At 41.7% G+C, this 20,074-nt stretch overlaps 1 protein-coding gene across 2 annotated transcripts in view; it reads left to right on the top strand.

The window, feature by feature from the left end:
• The window catches only part of AHCYL1 (adenosylhomocysteinase like 1), a 48,010-nt gene that overhangs the window by 16,464 nt on the left and 11,472 nt on the right, over positions 1-20,074 (top strand). Inside the window, exons 2-4 of one of the 2 annotated variants that reach the window (XM_036766643.1) lie at positions 11,789-11,900; positions 18,914-19,057; positions 19,622-19,720. In XM_036766643.1, coding sequence (XP_036622538.1) covers positions 11,789-11,900; positions 18,914-19,057; positions 19,622-19,720 — 355 coding nt within the window. The remainder of the gene's footprint in view (positions 1-11,788; positions 11,901-18,913; positions 19,058-19,621; positions 19,721-20,074) is intronic. The other variant, XM_036766644.1, reaches the window with a different exon arrangement.

Below are 20,074 nucleotides of genomic sequence, written 5' to 3'. Positions count from 1 at the left end.
TTTTCACTGGAAAAGGAATGGCTTTTTTAGCTCCACTATCTTCCTCTGAATATGAGCCCAGATCTTCTCTATCCCCATAGTAGCGATGTGGTTGAGTTCTTTTTCCTTTGCATACTCGTTTTTATTTTTATTTTGTTTTTAGCAGTTATTATTGTAATCGAGTTCTGGTTCTGAGATGTGGGGAATGATGCCCCAAGCCTCAGGTCCTTCCTTTATTTTCCGAGCTCTGTCCCAGGGCCCAACCTTGGGCACTCTTCTCTACCCCAGAGCCACAGCCAGGGCCCCTAGCTATGTATCCTGCAGGTGCTCTTGCTCCTTGTCTTCCCTCTGGTGACTACAAGCCACAGCTGCCCTCTGCCCTAGAACTGAAACCGGGGAATCTGCTTTCCTGCAAGTGCCCACAGCTAACAGGCTGCCTGGCCCTCTGTTACCACACTCAGCCTTTTTGTGCTAGTTCCTTATCCCCTGCAACTGCAGCCTAGCAGCCCAGGACCACATCTGGTCAGCACAGCTGCTCTTGGCGCCCCCCAACTGTGGAGGGTCCTTCACTCTCCTTACCAGTCCTCCCCACATACACTGTCTGTGAGGTGACAGTTCCTGAGGCTCAGGCTGCCTCCCATCCCAGCCACCCCCAGGCTTTGTTAATTTCAAAGAGTGGACCTGCAGGTGTTTGTACTTCATGCAGGCCAAACCTCCACTCCACCCCTGGAAATCAAGTCTCTCCTGGGGTCTTTTCAAGGTGTCTTAGGAGGACAACTGTTTTACATCGTTCTCCCCCATCCCCCAGTTTATTTCTGCTGCTCTACATTCACTCTGAGGTGGTGCTCTGTCTGCTTTTTGTGGAGGAAATTTGGAGAGCCGAAAGTTTTCTGACCTCCTCTGCCATCTTCCCAGAATGTTCTCCTAGATAGGGCTTGAAGATTTGCAAAGTACTTTCATGGATACTCTCCTTGGGAATACACAGTAACCCTATTAATTGGGTGCTGTCTTTGAGCAGTGAGGTGACAGCTGACTTGGGATGTAGGCCTCTCTTGACGTCAAATCTTAGTGCTCTTCCCATGGTACCACACTGCCTGAGCCCCTGAAGCTATTAAAGTCATTCTTTTTTAGGGCCGAGTTACTTGGGTGAGCCATTTCTGAAAAACATCGTGTAACTTGGCATTGTAACGAGACATTAGTTCTGTGGAAAATTGGGGAGACAAAGACCAGCTGACACCTAGGTTTGATCACCTTACTTCACTTAATATTTTGAAAATAACTTTTTTTCAATCGTCAAACATTTGTTTTTTCCCTACTTCCTCTTCACTCCTTACAGGGTGGGGAGTGGAAGCCCTTCTAGCACATAAGCATAATGAAACAAGACAGATTCTCAAATGGGCCAGGCCCAGAAATCCATGCCCTTGGTCATCAGTGCTCTGGAATCAGTGTCGTATTGATCAGAGCATATCGTGTAATATTTAAACAATGTTAAAACATAAAGTTATTTAATGGAATTAATAGTGTGATCAGAATTCCAGTAGAGAAAGGGCCACTGGGTGGTAGGAGAGGGGTGTAGGAGTGATGTAAAGACACTGAGCACAGTTACAGGGCCATAAGGCCTTAGCTGTAGAGGTAGAGAGGGCCTCCTCAATGGCTTGCCAGTACAACCCCCTCTTTAAAGGGGAGGAAATCAAGGCGACCTGCTCAAAGTCACACAGTAACCCCAGCAAGAGGACGAGATCCTCTGGTATTTGCAGTTTTCCCCGGTAAAATGTAAGCTCTTTGAGGGCATGGCTCTTTTTATTTTTGCCTTTATGTCCTCAAAGCCAAGGATGGAGCCTGGTACACTTAATAAATGCTTAGCCTTGTGGCATCAATGGTGGTAACTGTCTCAAATTCATCTTTGACATGCTACTTAGGTTGCAAGGCTATTGTAAAATAAATGTGAATTAGAAAACTGTAAATCTGAACATTGATCATAGTATATAAAGTAAGTATATATGTGCCAGTATAATATGAAACTGTAATTGAGGTAGCAAATCCAAGGGCAAATGGCTTCATTCTCCCTATTTAATTTTTTAATTATTTGACCTTTCCCCTTCAACTCGAGTATATTCACTATTTGCATTAAGTCAGAATTTAAATGGAAAAGCTAACTAATTGAGAATTTTCATTGTTTGTCTTGTCTTCTCAATAGATTATAAGCTCACTGAAAGTGGCAGCCTTGCTGCGTGCTTTTTGTGTGCCTCAGACACTAGTTAGACCCATTGATTTCAGATGGAAAACTTTCTCTAGAGATGAACAAGTGCAACTCCAACCAAGTTAATAGTAATTGCTGTACTTCTGGAATGAAAAATGTATTATCATGTATTATCATTTGTTGTTAAAGTGGAATTGACAGAAAGACACATGCAGTTATCCATTTGTTTTAAATGTTTTCTTCATCTCTAGAATTCCAGTGATACCAGGCAACCTAATAAAATCATCCATATTATGTACTGTTGGTCCCTAAAGAAGCTGGAACGGAAATATTTTAGTCTTGTTCTGTATGAAAAGTGTTCTCCAACCTATTCATGTTTGCAAATAGCAACATTTTACTACCTTAGTTACTATTTAACATTTAGATCCTTAAAATCAAATCTGTTTTCTCTACTGTTGCACTCTGATTGTGTTTCCCTCCTGTTCTCTTTAACCCTGTGCTTTTTATGTAGTGATGAGTAATGATTAAAAAGCAGATGTTTCTGTTCTATTGGTGACAGTATTGCCCACTGTTGGGGAAAGCTGCCCAAGGTTGTGAGCATGGGTGTTTGGGAGGATGGTGGTGTCCTTAACAGTCATAGGAACACTTGGAAGGAAAGAGAATTTAGGGGGAAAGATGGAATTTGTTTTGGACATGGTAAGTTTGAAATGCTAATGAGAAATTCAGTTCCATGTGACCAAGAAGCAGTTGAAAATGCAGGACAGTAGCTCAGAAGAAAGATGGGTGTTGATTATATGGATCTGGGAATCATTTGCTTAGAGATGGGAGCTAGGGAAAGGAAGGGAATAAGCATTTACATAGCACGTGCCATGTACCAGCCCCTGTGCTTACTACTTTTTATAAACATCTCATTTGATCCTTACAACAACCTTCTGAGGTAGGTGCTATTATTCCCATTTTATAGTTGAGAAAACTGAGTCAGAGGCTAGGTGATTTGCTTATGGTCACAACAGCCAATAAGTGTCTGAACCCGATTTGAATTCAGGTTTTTCTGACTCCAGGCCCAGCATTTTGTGCCACAAGCTGCCCCTAGGACAAAGTACAGCTAGGACAGAACCTGAGGGAATGCCCATGATCTGTGGATGAAGAACCAGAAAAAGGGAAACTAAAAAGGGCATTTGGATGGATAGATCTAGGAGAGAATAGTGTTATGGAAACTTAGGTGAATACCCAGGAAGAAGAGATGATCAACAGTGTTGAAGGCAGAAGAGATGTTGAGAAGGATCAAGATTGAAAAGGGGCCATTAGGTTTGGCAATTAAGAGATTGGTGGTCACTTGGGAAAGGGCAGTTTCGGTTGAATTTGGGGGTTGGAGGCGAAACTGCTGAGGATTTAGAAAAGAGTGAGAGGAGAGAAAGTGAAGGAGAATAGACACTTTTCTCGAGGTTAGTCCCAAATGGATAGGAGAGATATAAGATGATAGCGGAAAGATAGGATCAAGTGAGTGTGTGTGTGTGTGTGTGTGTGTGTGTGTGTGTGTGTGTGTGTGTGTGTGTTTGAGGTTGTCACCCTGTCTCACCAAGACTAGAAGTACAGCAGCCTCTCAGGGGCCCATCTCCCTACTGATGAGCACAGGTTACTTTGACCTGCTCCATTTTCAGTCTGGGCTGGTTCGTCCCTCCTTGGTTAGATGATGATCTCCCCTTCTCGCCAAATGTATTGGCGCTAGACTTAGTATAGACACCTATTTGGCTTTTTACTCCACCCAAGCTCCAAACTCAAGTGATCTACCAGCCTCAGTCTTCCCAGTAGCAGGAATTCCAGACCTGCACCACTACACTTGGCCCAGGATTTTGGGGGAGGAAACATGGGCATGTTTATAGATAGTTGGCAGATAAGGAGAGCTCAAATTTGAGAGAGAAAAGGAAGGGAAGGTGATAGTAGGGGGAACCAGCTGGAGACATCAGGAGGGAATGGTATTAGGTGTGCACTAGAGAGATTTAGTGAGGTTTGTCTTGTTAAGGAGAAAGTGCTACTTCTTCGTGAGATACTAGGGTAGAAGATAGAGAAAATATTGATGTGTGAAAGGGAAGAGTTCTTGGTGAGTGATCTAGATTTTTTTTGGTGAAGTATGCAGTGCTTAATTGAGGAAAAAAAGGGGTGCCATGGGAGGCTCGAGAAGAGATAAAAAGGTTTGCAGTAGCTGCTGGAGTGAATGGGATAGTGAATCAATTAGGGAGGTGTAAAAGGATCACCTTGCTGCAGTGAGGACCCAGTTGACATTAGATAGCAAATTTGTAGTGAACTCAGTATAGTTTCACAGAGTTTGGCAAGGGGTAATCAGTGGTAGGACAAGGGGGCAAGGAATTTGGAAGTAGAGAGTAGTATGGAGTAGATCTTGTTTCTAAAGGGGTCAAGATAGGGAAGGAGAGAAAGTGTAGGCATTATTAGGGTGATAGCTTGGAAGAGAACTGAGGTGACAGGAATGGAGGTCATGGTAAAGATGAAGAATATGGTGTAAGGGTCATAAGGCAGTGGGAAATACAGAATGATAAAAGATTATGATCTGATAAAGGAATTTTGGAGTTCATGATCAAGGGAGTGGAACCAACAGCAAGATAGACCAAGGATATGTAGTGGAGGAATAGGTCATGAAAACTGAGTAGATTGAGGAACTGGGAAATGAGGGTATCTGAGGGAGCATGAATGTATATGTTGAAAACTCCTAGTATGAGGGCAAGAAATGGATAGGAGTGAAAGACTGTGAGCCAGGTGCTGTTGTTTGTCCTTCATTCTCAAAGAGAATTGGGAAGGTGATGTCATGACTTGCGAGTTTATTCGATTTACGTGAGGCAGGGCTGTGCAAAGTCAGCAGCCTCACTTTCCTCCTGAGCCTTCTGTACCCAGTGGCAAGATACAGATCAGGAGGACTGGTGATGGCCCAGGATGCAGCAGGAAACGGTGACCTTTCCCAGGTCTCAGTTTGTCTGAGGCAACACCCATTTAGTGATTGAGGTGGGTAAGAAATGAGGCTAAGAATGGCCTCCTTTACCTAGTCAAAAAAAAAAAATCAGTCTGGGAGAGGAAGACCCTCAGGGCTTCTGGCCGAAACAGAAGCAGTTGTTAAGTTTACATTCACTCTGAGCCATTGGAACCCAAACTGTGACCGAGGTAGTCTTGGGCTGGAATCTGTTGTTGGCCAATCAGTGAGAGTCAGTGATTTAGGTTTAAGGCATAGTCCTTAAAAAGAAATCTAGCCCATAAACCTCAAGATATCTTTCAAAGTTTCAGTGAACCAAATTCTGCCTGCGACAGAACACATGCAGGTAAAGATCTGACTCCCTATGTGGACAGAGAGAAAGGAGGGAGAAAAAGAAGGAAGGAAGGAGTGAGCTGCATTGCTGAACTGGAACTGTCTGGTTGAGTCCCCAGTGGGGCAGCTCCTACTACTCACAGGTTGATGTTTGTTCTTGCTTCTCCTAGAGGACCATGACATGGGGAAAGTGATGTCATGACTTGAAAGTGAATTGGATTTGAGGCAGAGTTGTGCAAAGTCACCAGCCAAGGATTGAAATCATTGAGGAAAGAAGTAGAACATCCAGGAGATTGACAGATAGCAGCCACCAGGATTTGGATTGGATGATAAATTTGAATAGCACGAACATTAAAGGAAGAGAGTTGCTTAGTGAAGGAGGTGGATGGAGAGCCTGAAATGGATGGGGAACAAGGAGTATTCTCCTTCACTGTGACTGGTGCATGAGAGAAAGTGTAGAAAGTCATATTCTGTGGAGAGAGCTATGGGTCAGTGAAGGCTAGAAGATGGAAACAGTGAGAAAGGAAGAGGTTTAAGATAAAAGGAAGTTTGTTATTGTTAGCATTCTAAGCTGCCATATCGAACTGTTGACTCATGAATGAGCTTTCAGCCCACTGAAACCTACAGATCTCTTTCATATAAAGAGTGGTCAGAGATATAAATCCATATCCAGTGCAGAAATTTGTTTTGCTTGACAAGACATGCTAATAGATTTTATTTTTCTTGCTTTTTCAAGGGGAATGGAATGGGGAATGGAGGTGGGGGAGAATGAGGACCTGAAAATAAGGTAAAATTGAATTTTTTAAAAGAATTATATTCATGTATCTCCTGTCTTGTACTTATGAAGTTCATTTTTTGAGCCCAAGCCTAAAACTTTGCATTTATCCTTATTAAATTTCATCCTATTGGATTTGGTTCAAGGTTCTAGCCTGTTAAGATGTTTTTGGATCCTGCCATCCATCATGTTAACAATCGCTCCCACTTTGGTGTCACTTAGAAATCTGACCGGTGGGCCCTATGTGTTTATCCAAATCATCTGGCATGGATGGATACTATAGAAGATTTATATAAAGGCGTAGACAGCAATGACACAGAAGCAAGATGGCTTGGTGGGGTTGTGATTTATAGTGGTTGTAGGAGTCCTTTCACTCATGAAATCATAGTTATAGATGTCTAGGAGGAAAACCAATATCAGTGTATATAACTTCAGTATATCAGAAAGTTCCATTGTCCCATCGTCCCGACTTTATTTCCCCATATCTGTTGGTGATCTAGAGATTTGAGAGAGGGATGACTTTGGTCGGGAGAGAAGGAAGATGGCTGTAGTATGCACATAGGTCTGTGTGTGACAGGGAGTGGAGGGTGTGAGCGAACAGGAGGTTAAGTGAAGAGATAGCTGGCGTGCTTCCCAGGTCCACTCCGGCACTTTCACAGGGGTGTAGAGGTCTGCTATAATGAAAGCAGCATGAGACCCAGCTAGAAGACCTTGGTCCGGGGCCTGACTTTTCCACTAAGTCAGTTCTCTTCTTACTCAGTGTCTTCATCTGCAAAGTGGGGATAATATTACATGGCTCATGTCACAGGACTCTGGTGAGGAAAATTCTTTAGACTGTAGACACTACATTAATACGACGAATGGTAGTTACAAATGGGGACTGTTCAGGAGAAACTTTCCATGTTGGAATGGACAAGGATTCTTTATTGCCCTTCACACCCTCTGTACCGTAGGCAGTTTGTGGCCCTGAATTGGTTGATCACCCTCAACAGAACACTTAAGACAACTAAGTATGGATTGTTTTTTTTTTTGTTTTTGTTTTTTATTTATGAAGGAAAGAGAGGATGGGTGAGGCATGGAAGCAAGCAGTGATGCCCTGAAGCAGAGGTTCACATGTTCCGTGCTTCACCTTTCCTTCCCATCAGCATCTACAGGAGGATCAGGTTGAGGCCCATTTTGAAGGGAATGTTCCTCCTGGCAGTGTGTGGAATTGGGACTCTAGCTGTGTGTATGTTGTATCCTGTTACTGTTGAGACGTGGCCTGGGAGAGGAGTGGGGGTTGGGGGAGGCATACTCTGATTAGTCAGCCCCCTTCTCCCAGAACTCAGGCCCCATCTGGGGAGACTGAGAACTTAAGAAACTTGAGACAGGGAAAGGGCAGAGCTGGTACGTGAGCAGGGAGCAGCCAGAACCTGCTGAGACTCAGAAGACCAGTTTACGTGCTGGGAACAGAAGAGGTGATTGCAGAATAGTTGTGAATTTTATTGACTGGCCTAAACATTCATTGAATTTTCTAAGGAGCTGTGCCAAAGATTGCTTGGTGTTAGAGAAGAGGGAAGCTTTGAGAAGACTCACTTTACTTTATCATAGATCGTACTGGGGTACGTTAAAGTAGATTTCTACAGCTTATAGAATTTTGGCTTTTGGAATTCTTGTGAGATGAGAGTTGAGCTAGTTCTCTAAGTATGAGGAAAATTAATAGTTACATGAATTTGCTTTCATTCAGACTGTTAGATCTCTTTGTCCTGTGAGAATGCGGGTGAGGGAGGGGCCAGAGTGGACTGTGGAGCTGGGTTTGGGGGAAGCACAATCTCTGCCCTCTTGGACTTTAGCAGGAACTTCCTGGAGGTGAGTGCTTTTCTCCAAAATGTGCCCAATGTGCAGAGTAATTAACCAAATTTATACAGCAAGCTCTTTCCTTACAACCTTGAAATAGGTAGGGTGAGTATTTATAAAGACATTGAGGCTCTGAGAGGTTACAGACCAAAATAACCAAGGTGGGATTTGAACCCTAGTCTCCCCATCCCCACTCTTTTCTGTGAGGCCATCCCACTGCTCAGCTACTGCTCTGAGACTTCCTATTTTTCATCATTTGAGGCTTTTAGCTTTTCTGGATTTCCCATGATCCCTTCTTTAACCTATATCAGCCTTGTCACTTAATGTTGAGTTACACCCAGAGTCAGTGCTGCTTTAGTCAGTCCTTTGGCATTCTCTATCTTTGCCTTATTTTCAAAATCCAATTCCCAAGCTAGAGACAGTTTGCTACAGTGATAGTCAATCTATTCCAAGGGATTTCTTTTGAAATACTTAGGCTAAACCTGATCTGCTTTTTAACTATCTTGATCACAGCAAATAAAAGTGGATTTAGGCTTGATGTTTAGGGGAAAGGTCCAGACCTGAACTTTGCTAACATGATGTTAACTTGAATAGGATTTTGATGTTCTTATTTATTCGTTTGTGACTGAGACTTTTTGGGAGTTGATAGACATATAAGCTAAAGAGTTTTAAGTAAAAAGCAAGTCTATTCATGAATATCTTATTAACTTTGAAGTCTTTTGTGAGTATCAGAACACCTTTCCCTTTTCACTCCCTCCTCCACCCCAGGTAGTCTCTTAAAGTGCTAGATATAAGGGAAACAGAAGCGAGGTATTTAGTTAAAATACCCTGCTTGACTAAACTTGACCATAGTTAAGCAACTGTCAGTTGTGGAACTAGATTGGTGACTCAGACTATTTTTGGTCCTTGTTCTTTCACTTAAATTCTCGAATGTAGATGGTAAACTTAGGGAACTCCACCCCCCCACCCCCCCACCCCCCCGAAAGGCTTTTCTTGAGATCAGGTTCCACTTTGAAATGCTGAGAACGTGTGACATGAAAAGGTTACTTTTGGGCTGTGGTGCTTTTCAGTTTATCACATGAAGGTGAACCAGTGTTGGTGACTTACACCTCCTTCTGGCTGTAATCATGACCAGTGGAGCTGGCACAAGGAAAAGACAAGATTAAATGCTGGGCCAGTTGTGAGACTATCAGCATCCTGAGAAGACAATCATTAATTCTTTGTCATTGTATTGGGATTCTGTGCACTGCATATGTGAGAAGCATCTGTATTTGAGAGATGGGGAGGTTGGGGGCAATACACTGGATTAGTAAGCTGCTTGTGATGCTGTCCAATATTTTTAGTTTGGACAGATTTTGCTAAGCTCTAGAGTACTGATGAGCTCTGTTAATACAAGTATGGAGATTATAGCTCTTAATTCATTCCTCAGTTGCTATAAAGAAATACGTTGCCGACCTTCAAAAGCCTCTTTAAGAAAACAATTTAAATCTAAAATCTAATTGCAGATGACACCTCCCTCCCCTACCCCAAGGGTAGGTGGTGTCTGGGAACATGCCCAGAACCTTGTGAAAAGAGATGAGCTGGAGAGGGAGACAGCAGTGAGAGGAGAGCAGCTTCTGGGTATGCTGGTATGGGGAGGCTGGGGAAGGGAGAGCTGCCATAGTAGGCTGTTGGGAAGTATTGATTTCTTTGACTGTTGTGTGGTTTTTGCCACCAAAAATAACAGCATATCAGGACAAAGGAATACTACCTAAGAACTGGATATAATCTCTTTAGTAAAACTAGCTTTGCTGAGTGTTTAAGTCATGTGATACTGATTGGGAAATCCTATCTGGAAGGGCAAATGCTGACCTGTGGAAGACTTCAATAAGGACTTTCTAAAAAGCAGCTGTGCTGTTGGCATTTAAGCGATTTTAAAATTAAAGTTTTAACACCAAACCAAAAAAGTATCCTTTGGCTTGGCTTGTAGGCCAACTTGTTAATCAAGCTCTGGTGCCCGAGTGTACGTGTCTGTGTTGGAGTTCCCATTTCATGAATATTAGGGGTAACTTTCCTTTCTTGGGTGAGTGGCAGGTTTTTCCTTAGCCCGTGTTCCCATGTTGGGTTTGAGTTTACAACTTAAGAAGGGGTGACTTGGTAATGTTCATACAAAGAGGAAAGGGTTTTGGAAAAAAAAAAAAATGGAAGGGGGTGGGGACCATTCCCTTACTTGCCTAGAAATTGTTTGAGCTGAGACCTTCCGAAGTACAATATGGCCCTCTGCTCCTCCCTTTACTCCCCAGACTTGCCTAGCATAAGCACATCTTTCCAAAAAGATGGTATGTTAAACAGGATTTTAAATAAATGTGTCTAGGCTTTGGTCTCTAAGATCCTGACCTTTCATTTTTGTTGGTGTTTTATCTACTTGTAATTCTACGTTGATTTTGTTATGCAGAGATTTGAAAGCCTGTGACTATGTTGCCACTGTGGCATAATCCTGCCTTGTGGTTTACTGCTGCACATTCTGGTCATTCCTGACCTTCATATGGCTTCATGCCTGTTCAGTCTTGGACTGGTACATATCTAGCTGCCTAAGACATACTTTCAAACGTGGTCCTTAGGAACAGAGGCTACCACATGGATGCACACATGTAAAAGGAAGGGATGCTTTTATAGCTTTAAACAAATAGAATTATTATTTCTGATTTATCAGCAGTGTGTAAAGATGGCTTCAGAGATTTGGGGGGATATCTGATTTAGTTGACCTAGCAAGAGAGGTTTGTTTTGTTTTGCTTTGTTTTTAGGCAATGAATGAAGTATATGTACAGAAAATCTTCATTAATTCAGACTAGAGTAAAGCACTGTGTAATTCAGGAGTTTTTCTGTACTATCTTTACTTTTAAAATCTTTTTTAAATGAACAATGTAAATAAGATTTTAGGAGGAATAGTTAAACTGTTTAATAAAGTTAACTGTTAGTGAATTTCAGAAAGTCATAATCAAATAATATAAGCTATTCTTTTCTATTAAAATCAGTCTCTTAAGGAACACATTTTAGTTACTGTATGTTCTTTCATAAATTCTGCTTAATTTTTGAAATGCTCTATAATTTAAATTTTTTATCAATTCAGGTCTTTATTATAGTTTTTTTTCTATATGGTTTCTTGTATTTGCATTCTGATGTTTCAAGTCTTTCCTGGATTAAGAGTTTCTGACGCTTCACTGTGGATTTAATAAAGTAATAAAAAATCTTTGGGTTCACAGAAAGGTCTTTGCTTCTAATACCTCCATGTTCCACAATCATAACTAAGCTTCTATTTCCCAAAAGGATTGTAGTGACCCTCAGGACAGCAGAGTGCTTAGGGAGATAGCCGTAAGGAAGAAAGGAGATTGCCAATAGTTGATATTTAGAGGGAGGGTTGGACAAAAGGGAAATTGATTTAGTTAAATATTATTAAAGTTTGGAGGGAGGAAAGGAGGAGGAAGAATGTCGGTATTCAGATTAAAGACAATTTGTAAAAGTTGTCATGGAGTTTGAGGCAGATATAGACTTCCAAGCTGGCAGGTCAGAAAGGAGAAACTGACCATAACAGGTACTTGGGGGCCTGTTCTCCCCTGGCTCCCTAGGAGCCAGAGTTGTTTGTTGTTTTACTTAATAAACTGGGGAGCATTTCACAGCACTTCAGCTTTTTCTCTTTACCCCATAGCAAATTCAGTTTGCTGATGACATGCAGGAATTCACCAAGTTCCCTACCAAGACTGGCCGAAGGTCCTTATCTCGTTCCATCTCACAGTCCTCTACGGACAGCTATAGTTCAGGTAGGTATGAAGTTCACTTTGATGATAATTTCAGGTTTCCATTCCCAATCTATTTGCCATAGAGTTCATTCTGCCGGTCTTGAATATGAAAATACAAAGCCACCAGCATTACTGTTACTGCCCATCATTGTGCTGGGGATTAGAAATTGGTGGAGGGGAACTTCATAATCAAGCTCATCTATGAGGAAATGTCTTTCCTCCTTTCAGCTGAGCTGGGGCAAGTTCCCACGTTCCCCTAGCCATGTTCCAGGGGAAGCTAATGGGAGTGTCTGACAGAACAGGCTTTGAAACACAAGTACATGTTCAGTCCAGAACAATTTTTAATGAAATAGACTTTGACCAACTGTGTTGTTGGACCTTCCCCATTCCAGCCTAAGGCTGCTTGAGTTAGGGGAATAGACATTGATTTGAACATTTGAACTCCTTTAATTTGCAAAGGTAATATTTAAATTGAAGCATGTTTCCCAGAATGTTCCATATGAATATTTGTATATTCTGTTGCTTAGGGGAAATTGTAATGAGAAATATTGTGCTTTATTATAATCCCTTATATAAGGAACCACTCACTATATTCTTTACTGAATTTGGTGTTGAAAAAAAATTTCTCTCTCCAGATGAAGTTGTTTGCTTTTTAATCAGATAACCAAAACTACATTACTCAAAATGTTTCTCTTTTTGCTTTTACTCTGAAGAAAATTAGAGCTTAATTTCAGTGTTCACCTATAATAACTCTTATCCAGGAGACTGGTAACATTAACTAGTTTTTCTTCTGTTTTTATTTTCAGAAGTCTAATTTTATATTGTGGTTAAACATGAGCTTCTTCAAATATGTATCTCTGTACATATAAACATAAGTACATAAATACATATAGTACTTCGTTAGGGTAAATTAACAGGAAACCATCATCTGATAGTTTCATGAGTAAGCAAGCAAGTACTTCTGCAGGCTGCTACTTTTCCAACTATTCAGACCCTGATTCTGACTTCAAACTCAACTTTTCTTTTCCTTTGGGGAGCTAATACTCTGCATAGAATTTGATTTTAATCAAAGGCATCATGACTGTCATTGTGCCTTTCATTCATAAACATTTATTAAGTGATTATTCTGGGACTCGGGGAGATAGAAAAAGGAGTATGCCAAGGTGGTTGTTGAGGTCCCAAAGGATCCCTGCTGGATCTTATAGATAAGACAAACATGGATAACTATAATATATTGCATAATAAATGTCTTAGAAGGTCAGAAAACATGTGAGGCCCTGTGGGGAAGGTCATAGCAACCAGGATATCTGGAAAAGCTTCCTGGAGCAGGTGGTATTTGAATTGGACTTTCAGTGATGCTAAGCAAAGCAGGTAAGGAGTGGGAGGAGGGATATTCCAGATGTAGTTAACAGTGTGTATGTCCAAGGGCAAAGGATAATTTAGTTGGTTGGAGCATTAGAGGGCATTGTAAGGAGTAATAGGTAAGATTAAACCGGAAAGGTAGAGTGGCACTAGATTAGGGAAGGCCTGGAGAGCTGGGCTCAGGACAGTGAACCTGTTTTACTTATCCAAAAGAAATCACAGAACCTTTTGCTGATCGTCTTTTTCCCTATCCTCCCTATCTCATTAGAGGTGCCATAGGACATTTAGTGTAACCTATACCTGATCAGGAATTCCCTTGCCACCATCACTCAGGGTGGTCATCTAGTTTCTAGCCTTTATTGTATATTACTCTCATTTTTGCATCCTATAGTCCAGCCAAACTGCCCTTGCTGTCCAGCCCTTACACACAACACTCTCCTTTTTCTTCTCTGTGCCTTTTCAGTAGATGTTCCCCTGGCATGGGGTATATTCTTTCCTTACCTCTGCCTCTTAGAATCCCAAGCACTGTTTCTGCATGAACCCTTTCTTGATGCCTCTAGACCCTAGGATCCCCCCTCTCAAAAGTACTTTCCATTTATTTTCCATATATTTTATCAACATTTGTTTATAGACTTGGCTATCCTGAGAGAATGTCAGCTTTTTGAAGGAAAGGATGGTTTCATTTTGATCTTTGTATCCCCATTGCCTAGCACAATGCTTGGAACACAGTAAGTGCTTAATAAATGTGTATTGATTGACTGTACCTAAATATCAGTTTTACCTCATGAAGTAGTAGCTCATTCTTCTTTTGATCATCTCTAGTTGTTAGAAAGTTTTTCCCCACAAAGGGCCAGCATTCTCCTTCCTACAATTCTCATTTCTTATTCCTTGTTCTGTCCTTTGAGTCTGGTTAAAAAAAAAAAAGCTTATTCTCATTTATGATAGTCCTTCAAATACCTGAAGATAGCTGTCAGTTTTCTCTGAGGCTTCTCCAGGATAAATATCCCTTATTCCGTTAATCAGTCTTTGTTTGACATGATTTGGAGGTACCTCCCAATCCATATTGCCTTCCTTTACATGCTCCAAATAGTCAATATCCTTCCTAAATTGTGTGTTGAGAAGTAAACCTAATAATTACAGCTACCTTGATATTTTATCTTACGAATAAACTATAAGCTCGATGATGGGAGGGACATGTCCTAGCCAAACTATCTTCACCAGTGTCTAGTACAGTGCTAGATGCACTTAGCGTGTGTAGGTTGGCTGAATTAACTTGTGGAATGAGTAATCCAAATATGGTGTGAACAAGGTGGAGTCTCCTTTATTCTGGCCACTCTCCACTTCTCTTATTGCCTTCCGAGATCACACTGGCCTTTTGGACTGCCATAGTTCATTACTGACTCCAGCTGTACTTGGGGTTCACGAAAATGCTTAGATCTTCTCATGAGAGTTGCCTTAGCCTTTTACTTGTGCAGATGACTTTTTGAACTTTTAGGGTAGGACTTGACATTTGTTTCAGTTACTTTTCACCTTATTAAATTCAGCCCATTATTCTAGCCCATGTAGATCTTGGTTCCCAAGTGTCATCTATTTTTTTAACTATCCCTCTCAGCTTTCTGTCTTCTGTACGTTTGATAACCATGATATCTTTGTCTTCATTAAAAATACTGATAAAAATAGAACAGGGCTAAAAGTAAAACCCTGAGGGTGCTCTGCTTCAGACATTCCTCCAGATCAACATGGACTTAATAATCCCCCCTCTTTGGGTGATTAACCAACCAGTTCTGAATCCCTCTCTAACTATATTATCCTGCTTATAGCTCTCCAGTTTGTCCATAAAAAATATCATGAAAGACTTTGTCAAATGCCTTATTGAAATCAAGATATATTGTGTCTGTGGCATTCCCCTGATCTACCAGTCTAGAAGGAAGGAAAGAAGGAAGGAAGGAAGAAGTTAATTTCCTATGATTTGTTTTTTAATTTAATTCAACAAACATTGGTTATCCATCAAGCACTGCTCTAAGTGTTGGGGATATAAAGACAAAATGAACAGTCCTTGCCCTCAAGGAGCTTAAATTCTACTAGAAGAAAGGAACATGTAACAATATAAGTAAATATGTCCAAAAGAAATGCAAAATAATGTTTGGGGATGGGGGGCGGGGCGGGGAGGAAGGACATCAGCAATTGGAAGAGTGAAGCCTCTTGAAAAGAGAGAGGCCTTGAGCGGAATTTCATAGTGAGCTAGCAATTCTGAGCACACTGGTGAGGATGGGAGAGAAGTCGAGGCGTGGAGGGCAGTCTGTTCAGGGGCCCAGGGGGAGAAGATGGGAGGTTGTATACAGCTGACAGGGAGAAGGACAGTTTGGCTAGAATATAAAGGATGTGGGGGAGGGAGTAGAGTAACAGGTCAGTCTGGAAAGAGAGTTCGGAGCCAAATTAAGAAGGATTTAAAATGCTAAAGAGGAGTTTTTATTTTATCCTAGAGACTACAAGAAGCCACTGAGGCTTCTTAAGTCAGGAAGTGACATGGGCAGATGTGTACTTTATTGTTCTCTATTTGGCAGATGTATGAAAGATGAGGGGAGGGAGAGATAGGGTATAAGGAAGCCAATTAGGATGGTATTCCGTACGTTATAGGTAGAGGTAGTAGTGAGGACCTGAACTAGGGTGGTAGCTGTGTGAGAGGAGGGAAGATGGATGCAAGAGGTGTCAGATAAGTAAAACTGGTGAAATTTGCCAGTTGGCTGTGTTGGGGTTTGAGGGAAGGAGGGAGAGTGAATAGTTAAAAATGATTCTTAGGTTGTGAACCTGAGTGACTGGAGGGTTGGGAGTGTTTTAAGACAGAAATTGGGAAGGAAGTTAAGAGGAGGGCTAGGTTAAGGGAAGGAATCTGTTTTGGATATAGTGAGTTTCAGATGCCCACAGGACATGGAGTCAGGAAGTCTTGAAGGCAGTTGGGGTAGGAGGACTACAGTTCAGGAGAGAGTTGAAGGCTCAGTATATAGATTTGGGAGTCATTTGTACAGAGCTAATAGTCGAATCCATTATGAGCTGATGGGATAGCCTAAGAAAGTTAGTGAAAAGGGAGAAAAGGAGGACACAGGCTAGAGCCCTGAGATATACTTCCACACAAGGGGGTGGGGCATGAAGTATGATCCTGCAAACGATACTGAAAAGCTAATCAGGCTGGAAGAGAAATAAGAGGCAATTGTGTCATGCTAACCTAGGGAGGAAAGGGCATTCAGGAGCTGGGAAGTTGTGATCAAGTGTCAGGTGCTATAATTAAAGAAGCATGAGATTTGGGAAAAGGCCATGAGATTTAAAAGCTCATTAATTGCCTTGGAGAAAGCAGTTTCTTTCAGTGGTGGGATAAAAAACCATATTGTAGAGTTGAGGATTGAGTCAAAGGGGAGGAGATAGACACAGGTATTGACCTCTATATGTTTTTAAAGCTATAAAGTACCTTGCAAACATATAGTATTTATGACATGTTTATACTATGAGAATAGTATATTACAGTTTTTAAAGATGTAAAATACATAGCTATATCTATATAAATATAAGGTCATATTATTGCAGCCATTATTAAGCATCTGTTATCACCACTTCCTTGGGCGTGCTCTTCCCAGTGAGGGGTGGTACCTGCCCAACAAGCTACTCCCCACCACGTAATCGCCCCAGTCCTCCACACCCATCCAGTGTTGTAGCCTTTTGCCCTTATCTCATTTAATCCTCACTACAACCTGGTAACTAAATCATTGCCTTCTTAATAATGCCTGACCTTTGCACAGCACTGTTAACTAGGCAAAACTGCTGCCTCATTGTCTCATTCGTGCTAGAAATGTGGAAGCAAAGAGAGAGGTCATGGCTAGCAAGTCACTATCAGTAAAAGAATGCTGTCTTGGGAGGATTAGCAGATCAAGCTGAGACAGTGAGGTGTTGCTATAAAACAGACAGGGCTTCTTAAACTTGATCTGCTCTAGATCTCTTCAGTGCTTCTCAAACTGTTATAGTGAACAAAGTGCTAGGCCGGGAGTCAGGAAGACCTGAGTTCAAATCTGGCCTCAAGCACTTACTAGCTGTGTGACCCTGGGCAAGTCACTTAGCCTCTACCTGCCTCAGTGTCCATATCTGTAAAATGGGGATAATGATAGCACTTACCTCACAGGGTTGTTGTGAAGATCTAATGAGATAACAACTATAAAGAGCTTAGCACATGCTTGGCACACAGTAAGTACTATACAAAATTTCTATTAATACTCATTGACTGTGACCCTCCTTTCCCATTTATTCAGCAGCATTATTAAGCATCCATTATGTATGTGGCTTCTAAAAAAGTTGAATCTCAAGCTGAGCTTTATAGTAAGGTATCAATCTGGTCTTCATGTTCTACTGGTATGAACATACTGAATTACTGGCCGTTTATGCATTTACCTTATTCCTAGAATATTCTAGAATTCTGTTCTTAAAATCCTTTTCTTCATTTGGGAACCAGCTTAGTCACCGCCTCCTTTGCAAAACCTTCCTTGATCTCATCCTACTCAAATTTTCCTTGAGTACTTGAGGCATTTTGCCCCTATCCCATTCTGCCTTTTGCATCACTCATTTTTCCTCATTAGATTATGAATTCCTCAAGGCCAGAGATTTTTTTTTTATCTTTTTACCTTAGCCTTTGGTCAGTGCCTTGCTCCTAAAAGTCGCTTCACAAATGTTCTGTGAATTTAATCAAAAGGCTGTTTGAAGGATGGAAGCTTCCATGAGCAAGGGCATCTGGAGAAAGAGATCCACATAACATTAGGCAAGTGCAGCTGATTCTAAGAAAAAAAAAAGTGGCTCAGTGGTGGTAGAAGATGCACTGCTGAAGAGAAGACAGTGGAAAAGGACTTGTGTGACACTCTGTATAATGGGTAGTTATCACCGTTAAAGACAGCCAAAGGGCTGTTAGGGCGTAGTAGTGTGGAATTGAATGTGGAAGGTTTCCTGGCATTCAGATGAGACTGAAGGGACATTGGGCTAGACACAGATCATTGTATCCAGTCATAAGTCAAGGGAGAGAGGACTAGTGGCAGAGGAAATATCAAAGGAAGTGTCCTGAGATTGAAAGAGGAAAGAGGTGATTGGAAAGAGATACCCCTTTGGCTTATCCTCACAAATTCCCTGTAAACAAACTCATTTAACTTTCCCCCATACTGTCAATAGAACCTAAACTATATATCTTCTGGCTCATTTTCCCCCTCGTTGTACCCTTTGAACACAATCTTCTGTAATCCCCATTAAGATTTCATTGCCTCCATGCACAGTTTTCCTCTTTAGAAGAATGCCATTGATTTTATTAGTACTGAATTTTTTCCTGGGACTCTGCCAGAATTATCAGAATTAGCAACAAGTATTACATTACTTTGAGTCCTTTGGAGGTATTGGAGTGAAGAAATTGCAGCGGTTTGATAGTGATGGCACTGAGGCCACAGGGACATCAAGGACGTTGGTGGGATGACAGCCAAATGAAAAGATAGACAGTAGTTCCAATAACATCACCTGTTGAGCTCTGGAGGTGAGAATGAATGTGAAACTTGTCTTTTGGCCTTACCGATAGCCCCTTAGGTAGCTGGCCTGTGTTGAGTTTGGAGCCATTGAGATTGTCCTGTTGTCATTTCTTTGCTCCCTGGCTCTAGCTGCATCCTATACAGACAGCTCCGATGATGAGGTTTCCCCGAGAGAGAAGCAACAAACCAACTCCAAAGGCAGCAGCAATTTTTGTGTGAAGAATATCAAACAAGCAGAATTTGGGCGCCGGGAGATTGAGATTGCTGAACAAGGTAAGGAAAGGAAGAGGGTAAGGGAACCTGCTGGGTTTGGGGATTAGAAACAACCACTTCTGGGGCATAAGAGTCTCTGAGCCAGGTAGTGGCTTGAAGCTAAACGGAAGATACCTGGGGGAAATGCAGCATGCTCAGCTGCCAGAGCAACCCTTAAGTTTAGGTGGAGCCTCAAACTCTTGCTCTCTTTCCTTTTTTTTTTTTTTCCTTAGCACATAGTAGGCACGTTTGAATGCCTTTTCCTTCCTGGCAGCATCACTGTTAGTGATCAGCTCAGTAAAGAGCCCACTTAACTATATTGTGACTAGTTCTACAGGGTCCCACAGAGGTAAATAGTCAATGAAACTTCCAGTGGGAGAAAGTTTCCTAGAAGTGTCCACTCTCGGTTATGTGATCTAAGTAAGCTTTAAGTTAGGGTGTAGTTGACTGAAGCATCTTGGGTGGCTGCAGCACCCTCTCCTGGAACAGCCGTGAGAAGCCAAAGTCTAATCAGTGGAACCCTTTGTTTCAGGTTAGTTCATCAAGGAAGTCTTGAGTTATCCTTGTATCAATTTCACATTTCAGGCATATTCTATACAGGGAGGGAGTCGGGGAACCAAAGAGACCTCCACGATGGGGTGAGACAGAGCATGGAAAAGCAGAAGCAAGTCGCTTCAGCTGAGGGTGAAGTCTCCCTTCTTGGTCTGATTTGTATATGATATCATTAGCCAAACTCATCATTTTTCCCCAAATGAGCAACCAGAATATCTCTAGTATCACCAGTTTTGAAAATCTGCTACTTCTGTTTGTCATCTAGCTGGGAGCCACTCTGTGCTACCTAGTGCTTGAAGGAGTGCAGGAGATCAATTTTCAGGTGCTTCTGTGATAACTTGCTCACTCTAGCTCTGCCAGCCTCATCACATCTAGTCTGTAATCATTGTGGGAATGTGCTTGGTGCTTCTCTGCCTTCTGCTACCTGGCCTCAACTGGACTTTCCATAATGGGTCTTCAGTGTGTGAACTTGACTGCCTCAGAGTG

Source organism: Trichosurus vulpecula, chromosome 7 (assembly GCF_011100635.1).
Source record: "Trichosurus vulpecula isolate mTriVul1 chromosome 7, mTriVul1.pri, whole genome shotgun sequence".
Classification (NCBI taxonomy): Eukaryota; Metazoa; Chordata; class Mammalia; order Diprotodontia; family Phalangeridae; genus Trichosurus; species Trichosurus vulpecula.
This window is presented reverse-complemented; position numbering and strand designations above follow the sequence as displayed.